The following is a 19,368-nucleotide window of genomic DNA, read 5'->3' as shown; positions in this document are numbered from 1 at the left end:
CAGATGAAGGGGTTCTTCCTTGTAGTTTGGGAAACACTATTCTCAGCATTAGTGACTGTTTAAGAAAATTGTATACGTTTCCAGGTCCCCTAGCCAAACCCATCTTTTCATGCGGACACAAGACAGCTGTGGCTTCCTTTGTGTGGCTGCACTGAGTTCCCTTCATGCTGCTGAATTGCCAGCAAGAGCAGTGGATACTACCTTCATATTCATCAGCCCCTTAGACCTGACTATAACATAATCATCTTCAGATTTGGGAGTTATTAAAAAATCCCCTGAGATTGATGGAAATGTTCTAAAACTCTATTGTGGTGATGGTCGCAGAGCTTGGTAAGTTGACTAAAAAATCATTGAACTGTACACTTAGAACAGGTGAATCTTATGGTATGTAAGTTATACCTCAAAGTTGTTTAGAAAAACACTCCGTCCAGTCCTGAGCACTGTGCAACTTCTGCTGCCTGGGCGCTGCTCTTTTGGGGCAACAGAAGCCCTGCTTCTGGTTCTTAGCCAGGTCCTGCAGGTTCTCACGTCAGGAATTTGGCACAGCTTGGCCTCTCACCTGGCTCCTCTGCACTTGCTCTGCCCAGGGCGTCCAACACCTGACCGGGCTGGAATATCCACCAGGAATAAGCCAAGCACATCTGTTTCTGGTGCGAGGCTCTAAGGTGAGGAGCTCAGGTTCTCTAGGGCTTAGAGGCCAGTTACCCAGCTTGTTATTTATTTGGAGCCCCGGACTTTTCCCCCACTAGCTGTTTGGCCATTTTATTGCTCTGTTAACACATGATTACAGGGTGAGCAGGAATTTCGGTGAAACTAAAATCTTGCAGTATGGCCATTTCTCAATGGTTCCTTTTGAAGGTTCAGTGGGAGAGGTGGTTAAGTAATGGTTCCCGTTGTCTGTATATTCTCTTACCTCTTTATCCTCTTCTGCTTTCTCCCCCAAATTATCCAGCTGATTGAAAAGGAGGTAAACATTTTCCCGCCTTCACCCCAAATGCCACTCTATGCAGTTGGATTGCAGTGTATGAAGCAGGTTTGGTTCACTGTCTGATTATCATTAACTTCCTCTTGAGGAGCCGTACGCTTCATGACGGCAAAGATCTTGTCCACTTTCACTGTTGTATGTCAGCGCCTGTCACACACTAGATTGTTAAAAAACAAACTTGCTGTTAGCAGGGACTGAGGCTTTAACGTGAACAAATGGGCTAAATTGCCCATAGGAGGTAGGCAGTCAGCACAAAGAGAGGCCATCCTTTTGAGGTCATCCTAGTGTGACATTTGTTGAATTCCTACTGTGCTCACACTGTGATTTGAGATACTCTGGTGCTTCTGGTCAGACGTCTTTTGAGATATAAGGCTGCTTAGTTTAAGGTCCTTTAAGAAGGTCTTTATGTCTGACGTCCAGTGTCTGAATCAGATGTGTATTTAAGTTGAACAGATACATTCACTTTTCCCTGTCTCGAAGTGAGCGATCTTTCTGAAGGTGATGTATTCAATCTGTACCCAAAGCAGGAACCTGAGAGGGTGAAGTGCCCCCAGATCACGTGGTCACGGCCAAGGCACGGAGCTCGTCCGGTTCACGGGAGGGCAGAGGGCGTTCCTCGAGAGGGTGGCTTCCCACAGGCAGACCTGCCTTAGCCACAGCGGTGAGAGGGTCAGGCGGGAGGCCGTGCCTCATGATATCCCCTGCAGAGCACTGGGGTCCGCTCAGATGTTAGAGTTCAGGCTGTGGAGCAAACCACAGCGTTCGCCGTCTGTGCACCAGAGCCAGCAGGTCAAGTAGCAGTGACTTACGCCTGTGAAAACTTGGGCAAGGGTTTCAGAAAATCCAGTGGTGGGCAAGGAACAACGTGTCACCTGAAGCTCACCGCTGCTGGACCAGAGAAGGACGCTGAAGGTGGCCATAGGGTGCTGTAGGTGTTTTAGGCCACGGGTGGATGTGGAGCAGGCCCTTCAGGCCCTTTGCGGGCTTTACTGCCTAATCTCATTGGCACTGAATTGAGTGAAGATTAATTAGTCTTCCGCAGAAAAACTTCGGTAGGTTGCTGGCTTTGGGCCCAGAGTGGTTGGAATTTTGGAGCCCAAAGGTCTCATGGCAGTTGGTTATTGGCAGTTGGTCTTTGGGAGAAAAGAAACTCAAGTCTTGGCTATACGTCAGCAGCCCCTGGACAGGGTGGGGGTCCTCCCCAGGGCAGGGTTGGCTAAGCAAGGAGAGGCTGTGGGCTGGGCCCTTTCAAGATCCTGCCAGAGTGTAGCTCAGGAATTTGCAGTGTTCCTTAAGCATAAGGAAATGAAGCTCGTTGTATTCCCTTTCTCTGAGTGTTTTATTTCTAACCAGATGGACTCTTTCCCTCGTGAAGGAGTTAGGGCTGTAGCTGCGGGAATGATGGTCGGTGGTGTCAGAGCTCAGCAGGAATCAGCAGAATGAGAGGGCTGGCCTTGAGGAGTGTTTGATTCAGAGAAAACTGTGTTTTGCTGGGGAAATTATGCCTAAGTCCCATAACTTCTTAAGCTAATTGTGAAGGGAAAGTGTGTTCTGTAGAGCTGGTTTAAGATTCTCCTTCTCAGTTTATTTCTGCTTTGGAGAAAACAGCTGAGATCTTCTCCATGAAAATAGTTGAAAAAAAATCATGGTCTTGGAGCTATCTAGCCCCACTCTCTTCTGTGGCCTGGAGCCAAGGCAGATCTGGTCAGTTTGCTTGGTGTGTGGGGTGGAGGTGGAGGGGGTCGTCATCAACCCTGTTGGAGATTTGAGATCTTTTTCCTTCATTAGCTGCCAGCCTCCTGAAACAGCTGCATCTTACTGCTCCTGTTTTACAGCCAGTCTTCCCAGAGGAAGCATACTTATACTTGCTTTATCTCCTCCTTCCTTCCCTGTTTCCATCTCCAAGAACCCTGTGGGCATCTGGTGAATCTTTTCCTTTGGACTGTCTAACCCTTGGGAGCTTAGACATCACTATACCAGTGACCTGTGATCCTCTGGTATCTGGAAAAGGTAAATATTGTCCTGAAATGTGAATTGAAAACAAAAGGCCTTTTCTTAATCAAGAACTGTCCAGAGATACCTTAGGAAACTCAGCTTTGGCCACTTCCTTGCCCTTCTCTCACCCCTTAAATCAATAACAAGTTAGTAACAAATGAATCTTCACACATATTTTTTCTCCTTTCTGTATTCTGTGACATTAGACTCTGTGGCCTACATGAGCCTTTTTTTTTTTTTTTTTTTTTTGGCTGAGTTGGGTCTTCATTGCTGCGCGCGGGCTTTCTCTAGTTGCGGCGAGCGGGGGCTACTCTTTCGTTGCGGTGCGCAGGCTTCTCATTGCGGTGGCTTCTCTTGTTGTGGAGCACGGGCTGTGAGTGCACAGGCTCAGTAGTCGTGGCTCGTGGGCTCTACAGTGCAGGCTCCGTAGTTGTGGCACATGGGCTCAGTAGTTGTGGCTCGTGGGCTCTAGAGTGCAGGCTCAGTAGCTGTGGCGCATGGGCTTAGTTGCTCCACGGCATGTGGGATCTTCCTGACCAGGGTTCGAACCTGTGTCCCCTGCAGTTGCAGGCGGATGGATTCCCAACCACTGCGCCACCAGGGAGGCCCCCCGTGTGAGCCTTTCATTTCTCTTTCTCCTCCTTCCCACTGTCACGTGTACTGAGTGCAAGAACAGAAATGAATGACTCTTCCTGCTAACTAGTGCCCCCTGAGCTGATGGGCAGGCAGACGTGGGCTTCACTCCAGAGCAGTGGCAAGTGTGGAAAGGGAGGAGGGCAGGTGAGCCCAGGTGAGAAGGAGCACAGAGGGGCGGGGGCGGTGGGCGGGGAGGAAGGCCGTGCCGGGCTGGGGGAGCACCGTGACCACACTTGAGGTGCGTCCCGGGGGCTGCGAGGATGACTGAGGACAGTGGACTATGTGTGGAGGGATGGAGCAAGGCTGCTGCTAGACCTCTGGGGCCTTTTGAACCTTGCTGAGGCTTTGGATTATTCCCTGAAAACACTGGAAGGCTGTAGTGGATCACATTGGAGGCAAGAGACCACATTTGCTCTTTAAGAAAACGCTCAGGCACTTGTGTGGGGGATGGACTGGAGGGAGCTTAACATGAAAAGGCTGTCGTAATGGTCCCACTAGAGATTACAGGCGCTCCCACCAAGATTCTGGTAGGGAGGTGCTTTGTAAAGCAGAGGTCCCAGGGAGTTAGAACCAAGAGGTCTTTGCTACTGGTTGATCGGATTGCGAGATTAACACCGAGAAGGGTCTCAGATGACCCCCGGGTTCCATTGGTGGGTGGATAGTGGCGGCATTTGACTACATGAGGAGGTGAGAGCTGGGGAAGAGAGCGGCAGTGTCCTGTGGTGCACTCCTCAGTTTGAGGTGCCCGGGGATGTCTGGATGAAGGTGTTCAGTAGCGTTTGGATCTCAGAAGCCAGGTCAGCAAAGTTAGAAGTCTGGGGTCGTCCAGTTCATGAAGAGAGGGGCAGCTGAAACACTTGTAGCCACGTGAGGGAGCTGAGAAGCCTGAGGATAGTGGTGGTTGAGAAGCAGGAGACGGAGCCAAGGAGAGGAGGGTTTCCAGGAAGAGCACGTGAGACAGGGGTTGAAGTGTCTGAGCCTCTCACAGCGCCCTCAGTGGAGTGATGAGGACAGAAGCCAGATTCAGGGGGGCGGGAAGTGACGGGGCACAGTTAGGAGGTCACGCGGTGGGGACAGCAAGGGTAGACGGCGCCCTCAGCGAGCAGGAGGGAGGGGCCGGCAGCTGGAAAGGCGCACAGGTGTATGGGAAGATGGGAGAGACCCCAGCATGCAGGCTGGGAGGGAGGAAGAAGTTTAAAGTGTATGACGGGTGGTGGTAATAGTTGCACAGGACGCGAACGTACTTAATGCCACTGAACTGTTCACTTAAAAATGGCCTAAAAGGGGGAAAATGTACTACAGTAGATGGCGCCGGTTTCAGAGAACAAAGGGCCTCTGACTAGCGGGACCCTCCTCCTGGGAGGGTAGGGGTGAGGACAGTGAGTGGGGGCTGGAGAGGGGAAGGTGCGGCCCCCTGCTCCTGTGAGGCAGGGGGCGTTAAGAGTGGACGGGGTGGGGATGGCTTGCGGGGCCTGAATCCCTGGGTGGTGCTGACCCCCCTCCCGACCCCCTAGGTTGATGTGGCCACATCAGTCTGCACTGCTGACTTTTTTTTCCTACTGTTCAGAAAAGTTCCACCCCTATCCCACCTCTGAAGCTGGTGTTTCAAGGGTCCAGCTGTCTGTCTCTGTTTGCCCACCTTCTCCACTTAATCTCTGGGCAGCCTTGTCAGAAGCTGCTGGGCGGTGCGGCTCCCCTTTGTCTTCAGCCCTGAGTGAGGAAACGCTGCCTTTGCAGACAGCCCGGCTTATGACAGCCGTATGGATTTCTGAGACAGATTTTAAACACACACACACACACACACACACCCACACACACACACCCCCACCCCCACCCCCACCCCCACACACCCGGATATAGAAAGATTATGGGTCTTTCCCTTCGCTTCCGGGGGAGGTGGGCTGGGAGCTGCCCTGTAACACTTCATGACACTGATAAACTCTTCTTCTCTGCAACCAGATTCTTTTCATGGGGGCTGTTACTCTGAAACCATCTGGCTGTGAAAACAAAGCTGCCTCCAGGGCTTGGCTCCTATCCGGCTCTCCTCTCCTGCTGCGTGGGTGCAGGGGTCTGCCGGAGGGGTCTATAGAGGGAGGGTCCAGAGCAGGTGTGGCCGTGGAAAAGGCGCAGGTCCCCCTGTAGGATTCCCGGATCTGCGTGTTCCTGCTCCCAACCTGGTGGCTGTCAGCCCATTTTCATTTGGCGACTTCCATCTCACGTCCCAACAGAATTCTGCTTGAATCCCCGGATGTCATGCATCTGTTCATGGATTCAAGAGGTAGTTGTTGGGCTTCCCGGGTGGCACAGTGGTTGAGAATCTGCCTGCCAGTGCAGGGGACATGGGTTCAAGCCCTGGTCCGGGAAGATCCCACATGCCGTGGAGCAGCTAAGCCTGTGTGCACAACTACTGAGGGTGAGCTCTAGAGCCCACGAGCCACAACTACTGAGCCCACGTGCCATAACTGCTGAGCCCACGTGCCGTCACTACTGAAGCCCGCGTGCCTAGAGCCCGTGCTCTGCAACAAGAGAAGCCACCGCGACGAGAAGCCCGCACACCACGACGAAGAGTATCCCCTGCTCGCCACAATTAGAGAAAGCCCACATGCAGCAATGAAGACCCAACAGAGCCAAACATGAATAAATTAAAACAAGAGCAACAACAGCAACAAAGCAGAGGCGGTTGTTGTGCGCTGCTCTGCGTCGGGACCCATTCTGGGTGCGCCAGTACAGCAGGGGGCAGAGTGGCGAGACTCCGTGTCCTCGGAGAGCTCACAGTCTGGAGAGGAAGACAGTAAACGGCATTCGTAGTACATCAGACCGTGCTGAGTGCGTCGGGGAAAACGGCAAGAGGCTACGCTGGGTGGGGGCCAGTGTTAAACGGTGTGGTCAGGGAAGGCCACACGGAGGAGGTGACACTCGAATAACAGCCAAGGGTGGTGAGGGTGCATCACACACCAGTCAGCCCCTTCAGAGGACGGGCACCTGGGGAGGCAGGACAGGTTTTCCCTCTGTTCACTGTGTTATTTCTAGAGCCTAGAAAAGTGCCCGGCACACAACTACTGAGCCTGTGCTCTAGAGCCTGTGAACCACAACTACCGAGCCCACGTGCCACAACTACTGAGCCTGTACTCTAGAGTCCACGAGCCACAGCTACTGAGCCTGTGCTCTAGAGCCTGCGAGCCACAACTACTGAGCCCACGTGCCACAACTACTGAGCCTGTGCTCTAGAACCCGAGAGCCACAACTACTGAGCCCGTGTGCCTAGAGCCTGTGCTCCGCAACAAGAGAAGCCACCGCAATGAGAAGCCCACACACCGCAACGAAGAGTAGCCCCTGCTCGCCACAACTAGAAAAAGCCCATGCACAGCAACGAAGACCCAACGCGGCCAAAAATAAATAAAATAAAATAAATGTATTTTAAAAAAATTGTAAAAAGAAAAAGAAAAGTGCTTGACACACAACAGATGCTCAGTATTTTTTGAATGTGTGACTGGATCTGGGAGAGAGTATTTCAGACATAGGAGCAGCGAGTGCCCAGGCTGAGGGGAGAGTTTGTTCGCGGGGCAGGAAGGAAGCCGGTGTGACGGAGGGGATGAGTAAGGGGGGCCGCAGTAGCAGGAGGTGAGGGAGGTAAGGGTATGGGGTGCGGGTTTCATAGGGGCTCCCCGACACCTTTTCAGGGGGGTCCGTGAGCTTAACACTATTTTCACAATGATACTAAGCTGGAAATACTTGCCTTTTCCCCTCTTTTCTGCTCACGAGTGTACGGTGGAGTTTTCTAGAGGCTGCATGATACGTGATACTGCAGCAGATGGAGTGCAGGAAGCAGACGTGGGAATCCAGCAGTCTTAAATAAGCCAGACATTGAGGAGATTTGCAACAATGTAAAAACATTATCACTCTAATCACTACATTTTTGTTTTGGAAAATATTTTATGGAAAAAATGTTAATTACTGTGTAATGGATTGTTTTAAACTGAATTAATATTGAAATTTTTCTCAGTTTTAACTTCACATGCAGTACGTATTGATAGATCTTTGGGTTCTCAGTATTTTTAAGAGTATAAAGTATGAGTCCTAAGACCAAAATTTTGTGAAACACTGTTGTAGGGCCTTGTAGGCCATGGTAAAAATGTTTGTTTTAATGCTAAGATGGGAACTGCATCCAGGACTCTGGCTGAATCAAACAAGATGAGTTTTAGTAAAGATAGTTGAAAGGTCCCAGTGGGTCTTGAAAGCAAAGCGCATAAGTATGGGGGTAGATTTTAGAAGCAACACATTAGTGATAAAGATTTGGGGGTTCTGTGTGGTGGTGTCGGCAGTGAGGGGCACATTCCAGTTGAGCTCTTTTCTTTATAGTTGGGGCTTACATTCTGCTGGAGAAGATGGACAATACACAAATAAGTCACATACACTATGTCAGGTCATAACAAATGCCACAGGAAAAATGAAGCAAGGTGAGGGAGTTAAAGAGAAATGGGAGGTGGGTGCTCTTTCGTCTGTGGCGGGGTCAGGAAAGGGTTCTCTAACGAGATGATGTTTGAGCAAAGCCCTGAAGAATGTGAAGAGGAAGCTGTGGGGAGCTTCCCTGGTGGTGCAGTGGTTAAGAATCCTCCTGCCAACGCAAGGGCCATGGGTTCCAGCCCTGGTCCGGGGAGATCCCACATGCTGCGGAGCAACTAAGCCTGTGCGCCACAACTACTGAGCCTACGCTCTAGAGCCCGTGCTCCTCAACAAGAGAAGCCACTGCAGTGAGAAGGCCACACACCGCAACGTAGAGTAGCCTCCGCCCACCACAACTAGATAAAGCCAGTGCACAGCAACGAAGACCCAACACAGCCAAAAATAAATAAATAAAAAAAAACAAACAAAAGCCGTGTGGCCATCTGGTGGAGAGCATCAGCAGGGAGACCAGGCATGCAGAGACCTGGGTGGCCGCTGCTGGGGGTACTTGGTGAACAAGAAGGAGGCCAGTCTGGCTAGAGCCTAAGGAGTGTAGGGGACGGGAGTGCGGTGGGTCACTCCGGGCCTCAGAGGCCAGTGTGAGGACTTCGGATTTAACTGTGAGCCGGGAAGCCGTGGAGCCTTAGAGCAGAGGTGTAACCTGATTGGACCAACATTGAGTGAATGCTCAGGCTGCTATTGGAAAACATTCGGGGGAGGTGGGACTGGGACGGTGGCAGCAGGGAGGGGCTCTGGAGGAACCCAAGGGAGGGATGACATGACTTTGATGAGGGTGGGGGACAACATGGTGGAGAGTGGTTGGATTGGGCTGTACTTTGAAGATGGAACAGACAGACGATACTGAAGAACTGACTATGGGCTGTGACAGAAATTAGCATAATTCTAAGGGTGTTAGATTGAGCAGCTGGCTGGATGTTGGTGTCATTTGCTGAGATGCAGAAAATACTAAGGAAGGAGCAGGCTGGGGATAGGAATGGGAATCAAGATTGTGTGCATGTTAAGTTTGAGATGCTTGTCAAATTTCCGAGTAGAAATGTCAAATAAGTGGTTGGTTTTACAGGTTCAGAGGAGAGAAAATAAATTTGTGCACCAGTGACGATCTCTATGTAAAATGGATACTTAAACCCATGGTACTGGGGGACATGGAGGGCAGAGTTTTTCAAAGTGGATTATGTCTCATTAATGGGTCATGAAAGCAGTACAGTGGGGACCAACAACTTTAAAGAATGAGAGAACAGAAAACGTCAGAATATTTCAGTAGTAAAGGTAACTTGTGACATTTTTCAAAAATTACATTTATGGGGGTGGGTAGTGGGGGTGGGATGAATTGGGAGATTGGGATTGACATATTTACACTAATATGTATGAAACAGATAACTAATAAAAAATATCAAATAGAAGTGGAGAGCAAAAAAAACAAAGTACGCAGTCTGCTTCCCCTAAGCGCTACCAATATAATTTGCATTTAAGTTGCTTACGTGCAGTCTTGAGCAAGAGATTCTAAAAGCTACAAAATTTTGATTGATTGAAATTAAAAATAGCTTTATTGTTAAGAAAAATTACATTTACATAAACTATATATAGAGAGAACTGTGTGTACGGTTTAAAAAGTTAGGAAGCCACTGTTGTTCAGGGAGTGGATGTAGATTGAGAAGAGCCCCAAAGATTAAGTGACCCCGTGACCATTTCAACATGCGAAGGGTGGGGATATGTGAGGGACCAGTAAAGGACACAGGAAAGTATCTGTAGAGGCCAGAGGAGAACCAGGAGGGTGGTGTCCCGGGGCCGCGGAGAGGCGTGGTGGGCTGTGACTTGAGCTCTGGGCTGGTGGAGGAAACTAGGCTTGAGAATTGGCCGCTGGATTTGACAGTGTGGCAGTCACTGTGTCCTTGGTGAGATGTTTATGTGCAGCAGTGGGAATGAAGCCTCATTGTTGTAGGTTCAGGGACAGTGGGAGAGGAAGTCACGAGCACAGCACAGACACTTCTCCTGGGGAGCGGGGTACACTGGTCAGAGGAGATGGGGACGGGGCAGGGTTTTTAAAGATGAGAGCCTACGTCAGTGGGAATAGTTGTTTGGGGGAGGGACTGATGCAGGACGAGAGGACCAGTGCAAGAGGCAGTGTGTATGGTTGAGTAAGGGGGGTGGGATCGGTGCACATGGGTTGCTTCACGTGGGCGTGTTCATTGTCACGGAAGGAGAGCAGTTGAGATGGGTATCGACGTGGTAGTAGGAGCTTATGGAAGAATGCTGAGGTGAAGAAACTGAAAGCCACGTCAAAAGAGAAATGGTTGAAGGAACTGAGGAGGACATGAAGGTAGCAGATGTTTGGACGGCTGGCCTGTAAAAGAGGAACTGATTTTGTTCTGGATACTTCCAAGGGGAAATTTTGGACCATGGAGTAAAAAACTATGGGGTCTTCTACCTAGAAATTGTGTCCTTGGGAAATTAACATTTCAAGCTGCTCAAAGATGGTGAAGACTGCTTCACAAGGTAGAAAGCCGCCTGTCAGTGCAGCCCTTTGTGTGTTGTGGTCGGTACACAGAAGATGCAGGTGTGGGGTGGCTGCTCACACTGGGTGGTCCTTCGGATCTTGACCATCGTATATTTTGTGATTCATGGCAGTTGGTAGTAGGCAGACCAGACAACTGAAAAACCCCAGATTCGGTGCCACGTTAACCTCTTGCCAGCAGTTCATGTGTTTACAAAGCTTTTGCTGCAGGGTCTGCCCCGGGGAGCAGGAGATACCGGAGGTGTTTCCCTACAGCTCCACAGCTGTCCTTGCGGGAGTATCGGTATCCTGTTGGGCTGCCGCAGCTTTGGTGTTCTCTGAGCCCCTGTCCAGTAGTGGCCCTCGAGGTCACCCTGCACAGCAACCAGGCAGACCACTTCCCGAGTCAGCACAGGTGCAGGTGGCTGGGTAGTCCTCTAGTCTGCAGAACCTCACTGAGCACCTGCTGTGTGCCGGGAACTGGGTACACAGTGCCGAGCTCCGTGGCTTGGGGCCTGCCCTTGTGCAGAAGAATAGCTTTTGGTTGCGCTCTCCCACAACCTCAGTGAGCCTCTCTCCCCAACCAGAGGCCCTTTCCTTGCCCTGACAGCCTGGATCATAACAAGGCTCTCAGACTTGTGGGCAGGAAGGGGTTGGTCTTTTGGTCTCTGTCCCTCAGCTCTGGACCCTTGGTAGTGAGTAGGTTGAGATTCACCTCCTGTCCTGCCCTGGGTTTCTGCAGCGAGTGGAGTAGCACTGGGTGATTCAGAAATGCTTTGTGATCACCTCCTGAGAGGGGCTGAAGATGGCTCAGGTGCCAGAGCTGCTGAGGGATGCAGGCTACGGAGCGCTGAGCCTTTCAGCTGCCACTCGGAGGGTCACTGTGACCCCAGAGTGCCCTGACCTCCATTTCAGAGGAGCCCATACAGTGATGAATTGTGAGAAGAGAAAGAATCTTGTATTGTGTGTCCTTGCTAATAAGTTCACCCGGAGCGCTCTTCCTGGAGGTTCTGGACCGGGGATGTCGTTCTGATGAGCTCTTGTTTCTCAAGCTGTGTTCTCAGGTGGTTCTTCCTTCGAATGGCTCTGGCCTTGGGCTCTGGATACAAAACCTGGCTGCACCGTTTTCCTGCTGTGTGACGTTTAAACGTCTTTAAGCAGCAGTTTTCCACCTGCAAAATGCAGGTGGTAGATTGTGGTGACGGTGGAGATGCGGTGTGGATCTGACCGCCAATAAGTATTCAGTGTTGGCTGTTTTCACTGTCACTGACAGTCCTTGTATCTTTCTTGTTTGAACATCTGAGTTTGGCAGGAACTTGGCCACTCAGGTGTTATCCTTTAGCCCTTCCTGCGCAATGCCATTGTCACAGCTTCTGGGACGAGTGGAGTGGGGAGGGTGAAGAGTGAGGGAGGGACAAAGGAAGTTTTACAACATTTTTCTTTCTTTCAAAAGACAGAGCTGTCTGAGTTCTCTCATTCTGTTATATGAGTAGCCACGTATTTAGCTGAGTATAATAACCTTTTGTTGATGGGATTATCAACGACTAGATAATAACAACACTCCTGCCATTTACTGGGTCTTGCTGTGCACCTGGCGCTGCTAAACATTTTGCATTCATTACCTCAGTTCCTGCAAAACCCTGTGATTCATTGGACATTACCTTCACTTTGCAGGTGAAGATACTCTTCCTGAGACACTGGGGCTGGGGCATTGTTCTTTTTGACTCTTTGTTTTCCCGGGTTATTTGGGACAGACATTGGCATTTGCATCGTCATCAGCCATTATGTTTACTGGTGTTTGGCTCTGACTTGGACTTGTTAGTGTTTGCTTGGGGTGACAAAGGCAGAGGTCATTTCTTTTCTTTTTTTTTTTAAGTTATGTTTTAGATATATATATTTTTGACCCTTCAATATTTTATTTTTTTAATGATCCCATTTATATATATTAAAAACATTTTTTATTGAACTATAGTTGATTTACAATGTTGTGTCAATCTCTGCTGTACAGCAAAGTGACTCAGTTATATACATATATACATTCTTTTTTTTTAATGTTCTTTTCCATTATGGTTTATCACAGGATATTGAGTATAGTTCCCTGTGCTATACATTAGGACCTTGTTGTGTATCCATTCTAAATGTAATAGTTTGCATCTACCAACCCCAAACTCCCAGTCTATCCCTTTCCCTCTCCCCCTCCCCCTTGGCAACCACAAGTCTGTCCTCTATGGGCAGAGGTCATTTCTGACTCCTTGGTCAATTGTGTAGGTGTTTTTCCTGAAGAAATAGGTTGCTATCAAAGAAAGTAAAGTAAAAAGTTTTGAGAAGATACAACATTAGGGGTTAGCATCTTTCAGAATTGGAGACTTGGAAGAGAACCCAGAGGTCCTGGTCCAGGCTCTTCTCAGACCCCTCTAGAGAGGGCCGTTCCACCTCCTAGAATAAGGCAGTGTGAGAATCCATAACAGAAGCGCTGCATTCTTCCTAGTTGCTCCTCCCTGCCCAGGCTGACTGTGTTCTTAGACACCCCGTTTTGGTGGCACATTAGATAGAACTCTCCTCTGTAACATCCCCCCGCTTCTCCTCCACCTCCCCCAGCCACGTGGGGACCTCCAGACAGACTCCCACTAGGGATTCTTTTCCCTTGTCAACTCCACAGAAACTAGAGTGTTCCTACTGCAGGTCAGGCAGAAGCTGCAGAGACCCGGTCCCTGCCCTGATGAAGCCTTGAGGTGGTGGAGGAGAGAGCCATTCCAGTCACTTGCTTGCGGGATCGCAGGCGCGGATGAGGACCGGCGCTTGGGACCAAAGAGCAGATCCATGGAGTGGGGAGGGGCACGGGGGCTGGTTCCCGACGTCCTCAGCGTCCCGCCGAGTGTCCATTAGATGCTAAATAGGCTGGAAAGTCAGGGAAGCACTGAGGATGGAACCAAGGTGGCAACGAGAATTGTGAGGACGACTCTGCTTTCCTTCCTGTATCTTGAGCTTGCTTCCTCGGGACCTAGAGGACCTTGTCTTGCGGCCATGAGAGGTGAGAGCCCTTTGGGACAGGAGCTGGGAAGCAGTTGGGGCGACGAGGAGTTTCATTCCCAGACAGTCTGATTCAATCAGGTGCCCCAGGCGAGGGACTCAGTGTCCCCACCCACAGATGATGGTGGCGTGAGCGGGCCTTTTGCGGAAAGACTGACCAAGAACTCAAGGCATTTGGCTACTTTGGTCCTTGTTTCTGTAACACATGAAGGAATCTCTGTAATCTGAAGTGCATTTGTCATCGAATTTTCCTCCTAATGACATTGTAAAACATGTCTTCCTATCTGCCTTCCTTCTAAGGTCTGTTTAGACAAGTCACGCCTCTGACTGCATGGGCTGGGAAAGGAGCATTTCATAGATCTTTTGGAAGAGTCAGATTTGCACATATGCCGGTATATTAGTGGTGCAGTGGCTAGGGAGAAAATTAACCAAACTTGGCTCTGATTTCTTACTCTTGAAGTATAATTCTTGTTTTGTTGTTTTGATTCTCTTTCCTTTTTCTATTTTTAAAGATAAGTCTCCCCCACCCCTCAAATAACCACCCATCTATTCTAAGAGCTAGAGACTGAGTGTTCTCCAACCAGCCATGAGTCAGTGACAACCTTTTACTCTTATAAATAGAAACATAAACTCTGTTCCTGCATATGCACTTCATAGGCTGTCTCTCTAGCACTTTCCTCCACAGCCAAGGAGTGTGCTTCTGAGTCAGCACTCAGCTGCTGTGGGACGGAACTCGCAGGCCATTGCCGGTGGCAGAGGTCGCACTGACGTGCGGAGAGTGGGCCCCACCTCTTCCTCATCTCTCCTCAGGCTCCTCCCTTCTCCTGTCCCTTCCTTCCATACCTTGACTTTTCAGTCCTCAGGGTTTCTGGCACCTTCCGGCCAGGTTTCCTGGTATGTAGGCTCCTGCGCTTATGACTGTTGATTTTCCCTGGCTAGTGGGACGTGCAGCACATGGGGGTGGTCCAGGAGAGGCCCGAGGAGCACGACCTGGGCTTGACGTTCAGGAATGAAGGCATGAGGCTGATGGCGGGAGCGGCCCTTCTGCCGTCTGCCCAGCTGCTCTTAGCGTGAGCCCAGCGCCGGGTAGTCCCCAGGCTGCACGAGGCTGTCCTGCCAGCAGAGCTGCAGAACAGACACTGGAGTGTCTTCTGCTACGGCCACTTGGCTCGCAGAGGGGAAAGCTGAGGCAGCCCGAGGGAATTGGTCTTGTGTAGTCTTACCTCGGGTGCCTGTCACATTGTTCCAGGAACCAGCTTCCCGCTACTTATCTGTTGTCATTAGTGACCTGCAGGTGGAACTCTCTTACACTGGGCACTTACTCCCCGTCTGCCTCTTGCAAGCAGGCTCTCTGCAGCTGTCCGGGAGCGGCTGGAACCTGTTCATTTGAAAGTGTTTTGCATCAGCAGAAGGATTGGGGGCCAGTTATTAATGAAGGTGTTCATCTGTGGTGAGGTTTGATTTGAGCAAGTGCTCAGCTCTTTGGAAGTAAATGTTTGTTTCAAACAGGGTGGGCTACAGCCAGCCAAGGGGGTGTGAGCCCACACAGCAGAATTCTTCTTTGAAAATAAATGCCAAGACTCTTAGGGCAGGGTGAGACAGGGGAAAGGCCTTTAGAAATGCATGTCGCAGGATCTTGAGCGTGTTGGTGTCAGCTAGAACACGGTGGTACCTCGGCCTCCAGATCCTGGCAAGGGAGTGGAAGGTGGCTGCTGCTGTTGAGGAACAAAGAAAAATAATTTTCTTTCTTGACGAGGGCAGAGAGATCAGAGCCGGTGTGTTCAAAGCTTTCTGAACACTGTGACTCTGGTGGGGTTCGAGAGAGCCGTGCACACAGGTGGAGCACGCACAGGCAGGAGCGCTGGCCGCACGAGCACAGCAGATAAAGCTGCAGAGGCCCCGACGGGCAGCACCCGGGACCCTTGTTTCTAGTCGTGGGTTATTACCCTTTCTTCTGCTTCTGAATGAGCATGTCTGGTTTTCTGTGCCACTTAAAAGCCGTCTTTTGACTACCTGCAGTTTCTGAGATGAGCATTGACTTGTAAGAAGAAGAATGGGCTCTTTTTAGAAACTTTAAAATATTTCTCTTGCTGCTTGGCACTACCTAGAATAAACTTTTATTTAGGGGAAACTGTAGGTTAGTTCCAGGTAATTCCATTTCTTGTTGGACTCCTGGCCACGTGGCTATTGGGACAAGCTGTTGTTTAGCAGTGTGCATAGGAGGGGTTGTTGAGTTAGTGATGTATTTGAGATGAGAAGCCAAGTCAGTGTGTTTCAGGTAAAGAATTACCATCTTCACCTCGGCCTCCACAGAACAAGTGCTGTGTCTGTTGACACAGAAAACACAAGAGGAAAGTGGCAGTTCCTCGTATTTAGGTATTGCCTTCTCTCAGGAAACCACCCACACCTCCAGTTGGTTCGATTCAACCTTATAATACATGGTGAAGTGTGGAAAGAAGCAGAATCTTATTCCTGCTTCCCAAGGGGGCTTCTCCTGCCTGTAAGAGCTTCAGGATGGGACGTGGGGCTCTTCCAGGCCTGGGGAGGCAAGCAGAGGGTCTCATCAGCACATGGTTTGGTGGCTCCCTTTGCCCTGGGCTGGTTCACTAAATAGCAGGTCACTTCTCACTTCCACCCCTCCTCCCCCCAACACAGTGCGTCAGCAGCTCCCTTCCTCCATCCCCTGCCATCTCCACGAGCAGGTCCTCTTTAAAGCAGAGCTCGGGCTCAGCCCTGTTTGTCACCCGGTGGGAAGTCGCCTGGAGCCCCGGGCCTGAGTCCTGAGGCTGGGAGGGTTTTCCCACACTGAACTCGGGGCATCCACTCTCACCTCGTCTCACACGAGGGAGAACTGAGGCCGAGTGGGGCAGCCCGGGCCCGGCACGCGTGGACCCAGGGCCGAGGTGCTGCTCGTCTTGTTGCCCTGCCCTGCTTCTCTGCTCGCCCTGTCCCGCTTCTCTGCTCGCCCTGTCCCAGCTGCGGGCCCTTTGCCTCCCGCCCCCAGCAGCAGTTCTCCGCAGTGATGACAAGTAAGCGTGGTACAGACCCAAGGCAGGGAGTGGGTGAAGGAGTGCATGCGGGGCCCCTCCCTTCTTGAAGCTTCTCCCAGCAAACGTAGGCTGATGGGTGCTGGAGGTTTTTGATAAGTAGGAGGTATAGACGGCATCATTACTGCTGTCAGGTTTCTTTGTGGGCAAAATGGAATGGCTGTAAAATCCTGCTACCTGCCACGTGCCGTCCTCATGGCAGGACTTCAGTCCCTGAACGCCGACCTTGGCTCTGCTCTCAGACCTCTCCGCTGTGCCTCAGAAGCTCTTCAGGGCACGCTCATCCTCGGCTGCCAGCTCCTCCCTCGCCGAGTCCAGATCTCCCCCGGAGCCCAGGGCTCCCCCGTGTGGTCTGACCAGCCTTCACAGGTCAGCTACCACCTGTGTGCTGTGCCCGCCGAGCCGACTCAGCCGACAGCCTAGTGAGCCCTCCCCTAAGGCAGCTCAGCTGTAACAGGGCTCCCGCCACAGGTGAGGGCTTCTGTCTGTAACCCCTCGGCCTGGGTGCACCACTCACTCCACAGGGAACATCCCCGACCCTTTCATCTGTAAGAGCCCCTTGCAGGCCATCCAGTCTACTTCCTCTTCCACGTCCTGTGCTTCCTCCCTGCCTGGCTGACACGAATTCATCCTGAAACCCTCAGCTGTCATCCCTCAGGAGCTCATCCTGGACGAGGATCCCTCCCCCATGACATAGGCGCTCTTCCCCTGTGTTCCCACATCCCTTGAGACTCTCTCTCTCTCTGACACTTAGTAGGGCACATCTAAGCTGTTCACCCGCTAAACTGTAAGATTCTTGAAAGCAACCACAGTCTTCCTCATTTCTCTATCCGCGGTGTCTCAGACGGTGCCTGGAGTCTAGAGGACCGGCAGCTTATTACGCTCGTGTAACGAACGCCTGCAACACTTAGAAAGTGCACTCTGAAAAGAGTGATGTCTCCTAGAAAACGTTTCTAGATGCAGCTTTGGATTTGCTAACCGTTCCTCTTTCTTTCTTTATTAGATTAACGTGACGGCGTCAGGTGGATCGACAGCCCCCCACCGCCCCATTTGTCAGGGGCCTGAGAGTGGGGAGACATGGAGGAGCGTAAGAACGAGGCGACGAATCGGGCTCACATCCTCTTTGACCGGTTCGTGCAGGCCACCACTTGCAAGGGGACACTCAAGGCCTTCCAAGAGCTCTGTGACCACCTGGAACTGAAGCCTAAGGACCACCGCTCCTTTTACCATAAGCTCAAGTCCAAGCTCAACTACTGGAGAGCCAAGGCCCTCTGGGCAAAGCTGGACAAGCGGGGCAGCCACAAAGACTACAAGAAGGGAAAGGCGTGCACTAACACTAAGGTAGGGGCGGCCGCCCAGGCCCTGGGCACTGACCCAAGGACTCAGCTGGAGAAGGAGAGAGCATTGGGTGGAGGTAGCCTGGTGAGGACAAGGCTGCTTAGGCCACAGCCTAGGGAGGCCGTCAAGCTCACACTGCGGCAGAACTTTGTGGATCCACCTCCTGTGTTCATTCATTCGCCTGTTCTGTGTGCCCCGTTCTTATCCTGTGGATTCACGTAGGAACATTCGGGGTTTCAGCTACCGAGAACAACCCTGAAGTCAAACACCTTAGGAGTTGCTTGATTTTGCTGAGGCTCTAGTTGAATCTCAGACTGTTAGGAGGATGCAGGCCTCTGAGCAAAGAGGTAGCCAGGCCCTGTCCATGTCCTGTCTGACCGTGGCAGCCTGGTGCTTGGCAAAGTCATTGTTCCAGACTCAGCCTCTGGTAAGGTGTAGAGTATTTACCAACTTGGGGATTTTTTTCCCACAGGCTTCAGATCTCTTTTCATCCATTTTCCAGAGGTCGATCTTGATAAGCAAGGGCTTTGTAAACCAAAGTATTTCTTTTGCTTTCTTCACAATCTAGAGAAATAGAGTTTCCATGAAACAGGTAGGCCTGGGCAAAGACCCGAGATGCCCAGTCACCTGTGCAGGGGGAGGCGTGGGGAGCGGAGAAAGGTGATACATTCCTGCTGTCCTCCTTAGTAAGAGCACTTTCTGTGAGAAGTTCGGAAAAGCTAGCAGGGAAATGAAGTTGCAGATGACTTTGTGACTGTTGTTACTGTCCTTTCAAGAGCCTTAACTTGCCCTGTGTTGGTTTGCATTTGGGTAGACATTCATTCATCCACAAAATGCAAGTAATTCAAGTGCACTCTAGAGTTATATATATATATACATACATACATACATACGTACATACATTTATTTATTTATTTATTTATTTATGTATGTATGTGTGTATGGCTGGCTGCATTGGAGGGGCTTCCCTGGTGGTACAGGGGTTAAGAATCTGCCTGCCAGTGCAAGGGACATGGGTTTGAGCACTGGTCCGGGAAGATCCCGCATGCCGCGGAGCAACTAAGCCTGTGCGCCACAGCTACTGAGCCTGCGCTCTAGAGCCCACGCTCCGCAACAAGAGAAGCCACCGCAATGAGAAGCCCGCACACCACAACGAAGAGTAGCCCCGCTCGCTGCAACTAGAGAAAGCCCGTGCACAGCAACGAAGACCCAACACAGCCAAAATTAAAAATATAAATAAATAAATAAATTTATATGGGGAAAAAAAAAAGAATAAAAGGAATTGGAAGCCAGAAACAGTGCATGTCTTTCTTCTGAACGTGCATGCCAACGAGTTAAGATAAGTGTGCGGTCTCACCCTGAGTACTTCTCTAGAATATGGA

The 19,368-nt window shown here is 50.8% G+C and overlaps 1 protein-coding gene across 13 annotated transcripts in view; it reads left to right on the top strand.

Moving 5' to 3' along the window:
- MICAL3 (microtubule associated monooxygenase, calponin and LIM domain containing 3) overlaps nucleotides 1-19,368 on the top strand; it is a 176,446-nt gene that overhangs the window by 57,215 nt on the left and 99,863 nt on the right. For all 13 annotated transcript variants that reach the window (XM_082636853.1, XM_082636856.1, XM_082636855.1 and 10 more), the window contains one exon: nucleotides 17,652-17,989. In XM_082636853.1, coding sequence (XP_082492979.1) covers nucleotides 17,726-17,989 — 264 coding nt within the window. In that variant the 5' untranslated portion in view covers nucleotides 17,652-17,725. The remainder of the gene's footprint in view (nucleotides 1-17,651; nucleotides 17,990-19,368) is intronic.

The sequence above is a fragment of the Mesoplodon mirus genome (genome assembly GCF_964341445.2).
Source record: "Mesoplodon mirus genome assembly, chromosome: 11".
Lineage (NCBI taxonomy): Eukaryota > Metazoa > Chordata > Mammalia > Artiodactyla > Ziphiidae > Mesoplodon > Mesoplodon mirus.
This window is presented reverse-complemented; position numbering and strand designations above follow the sequence as displayed.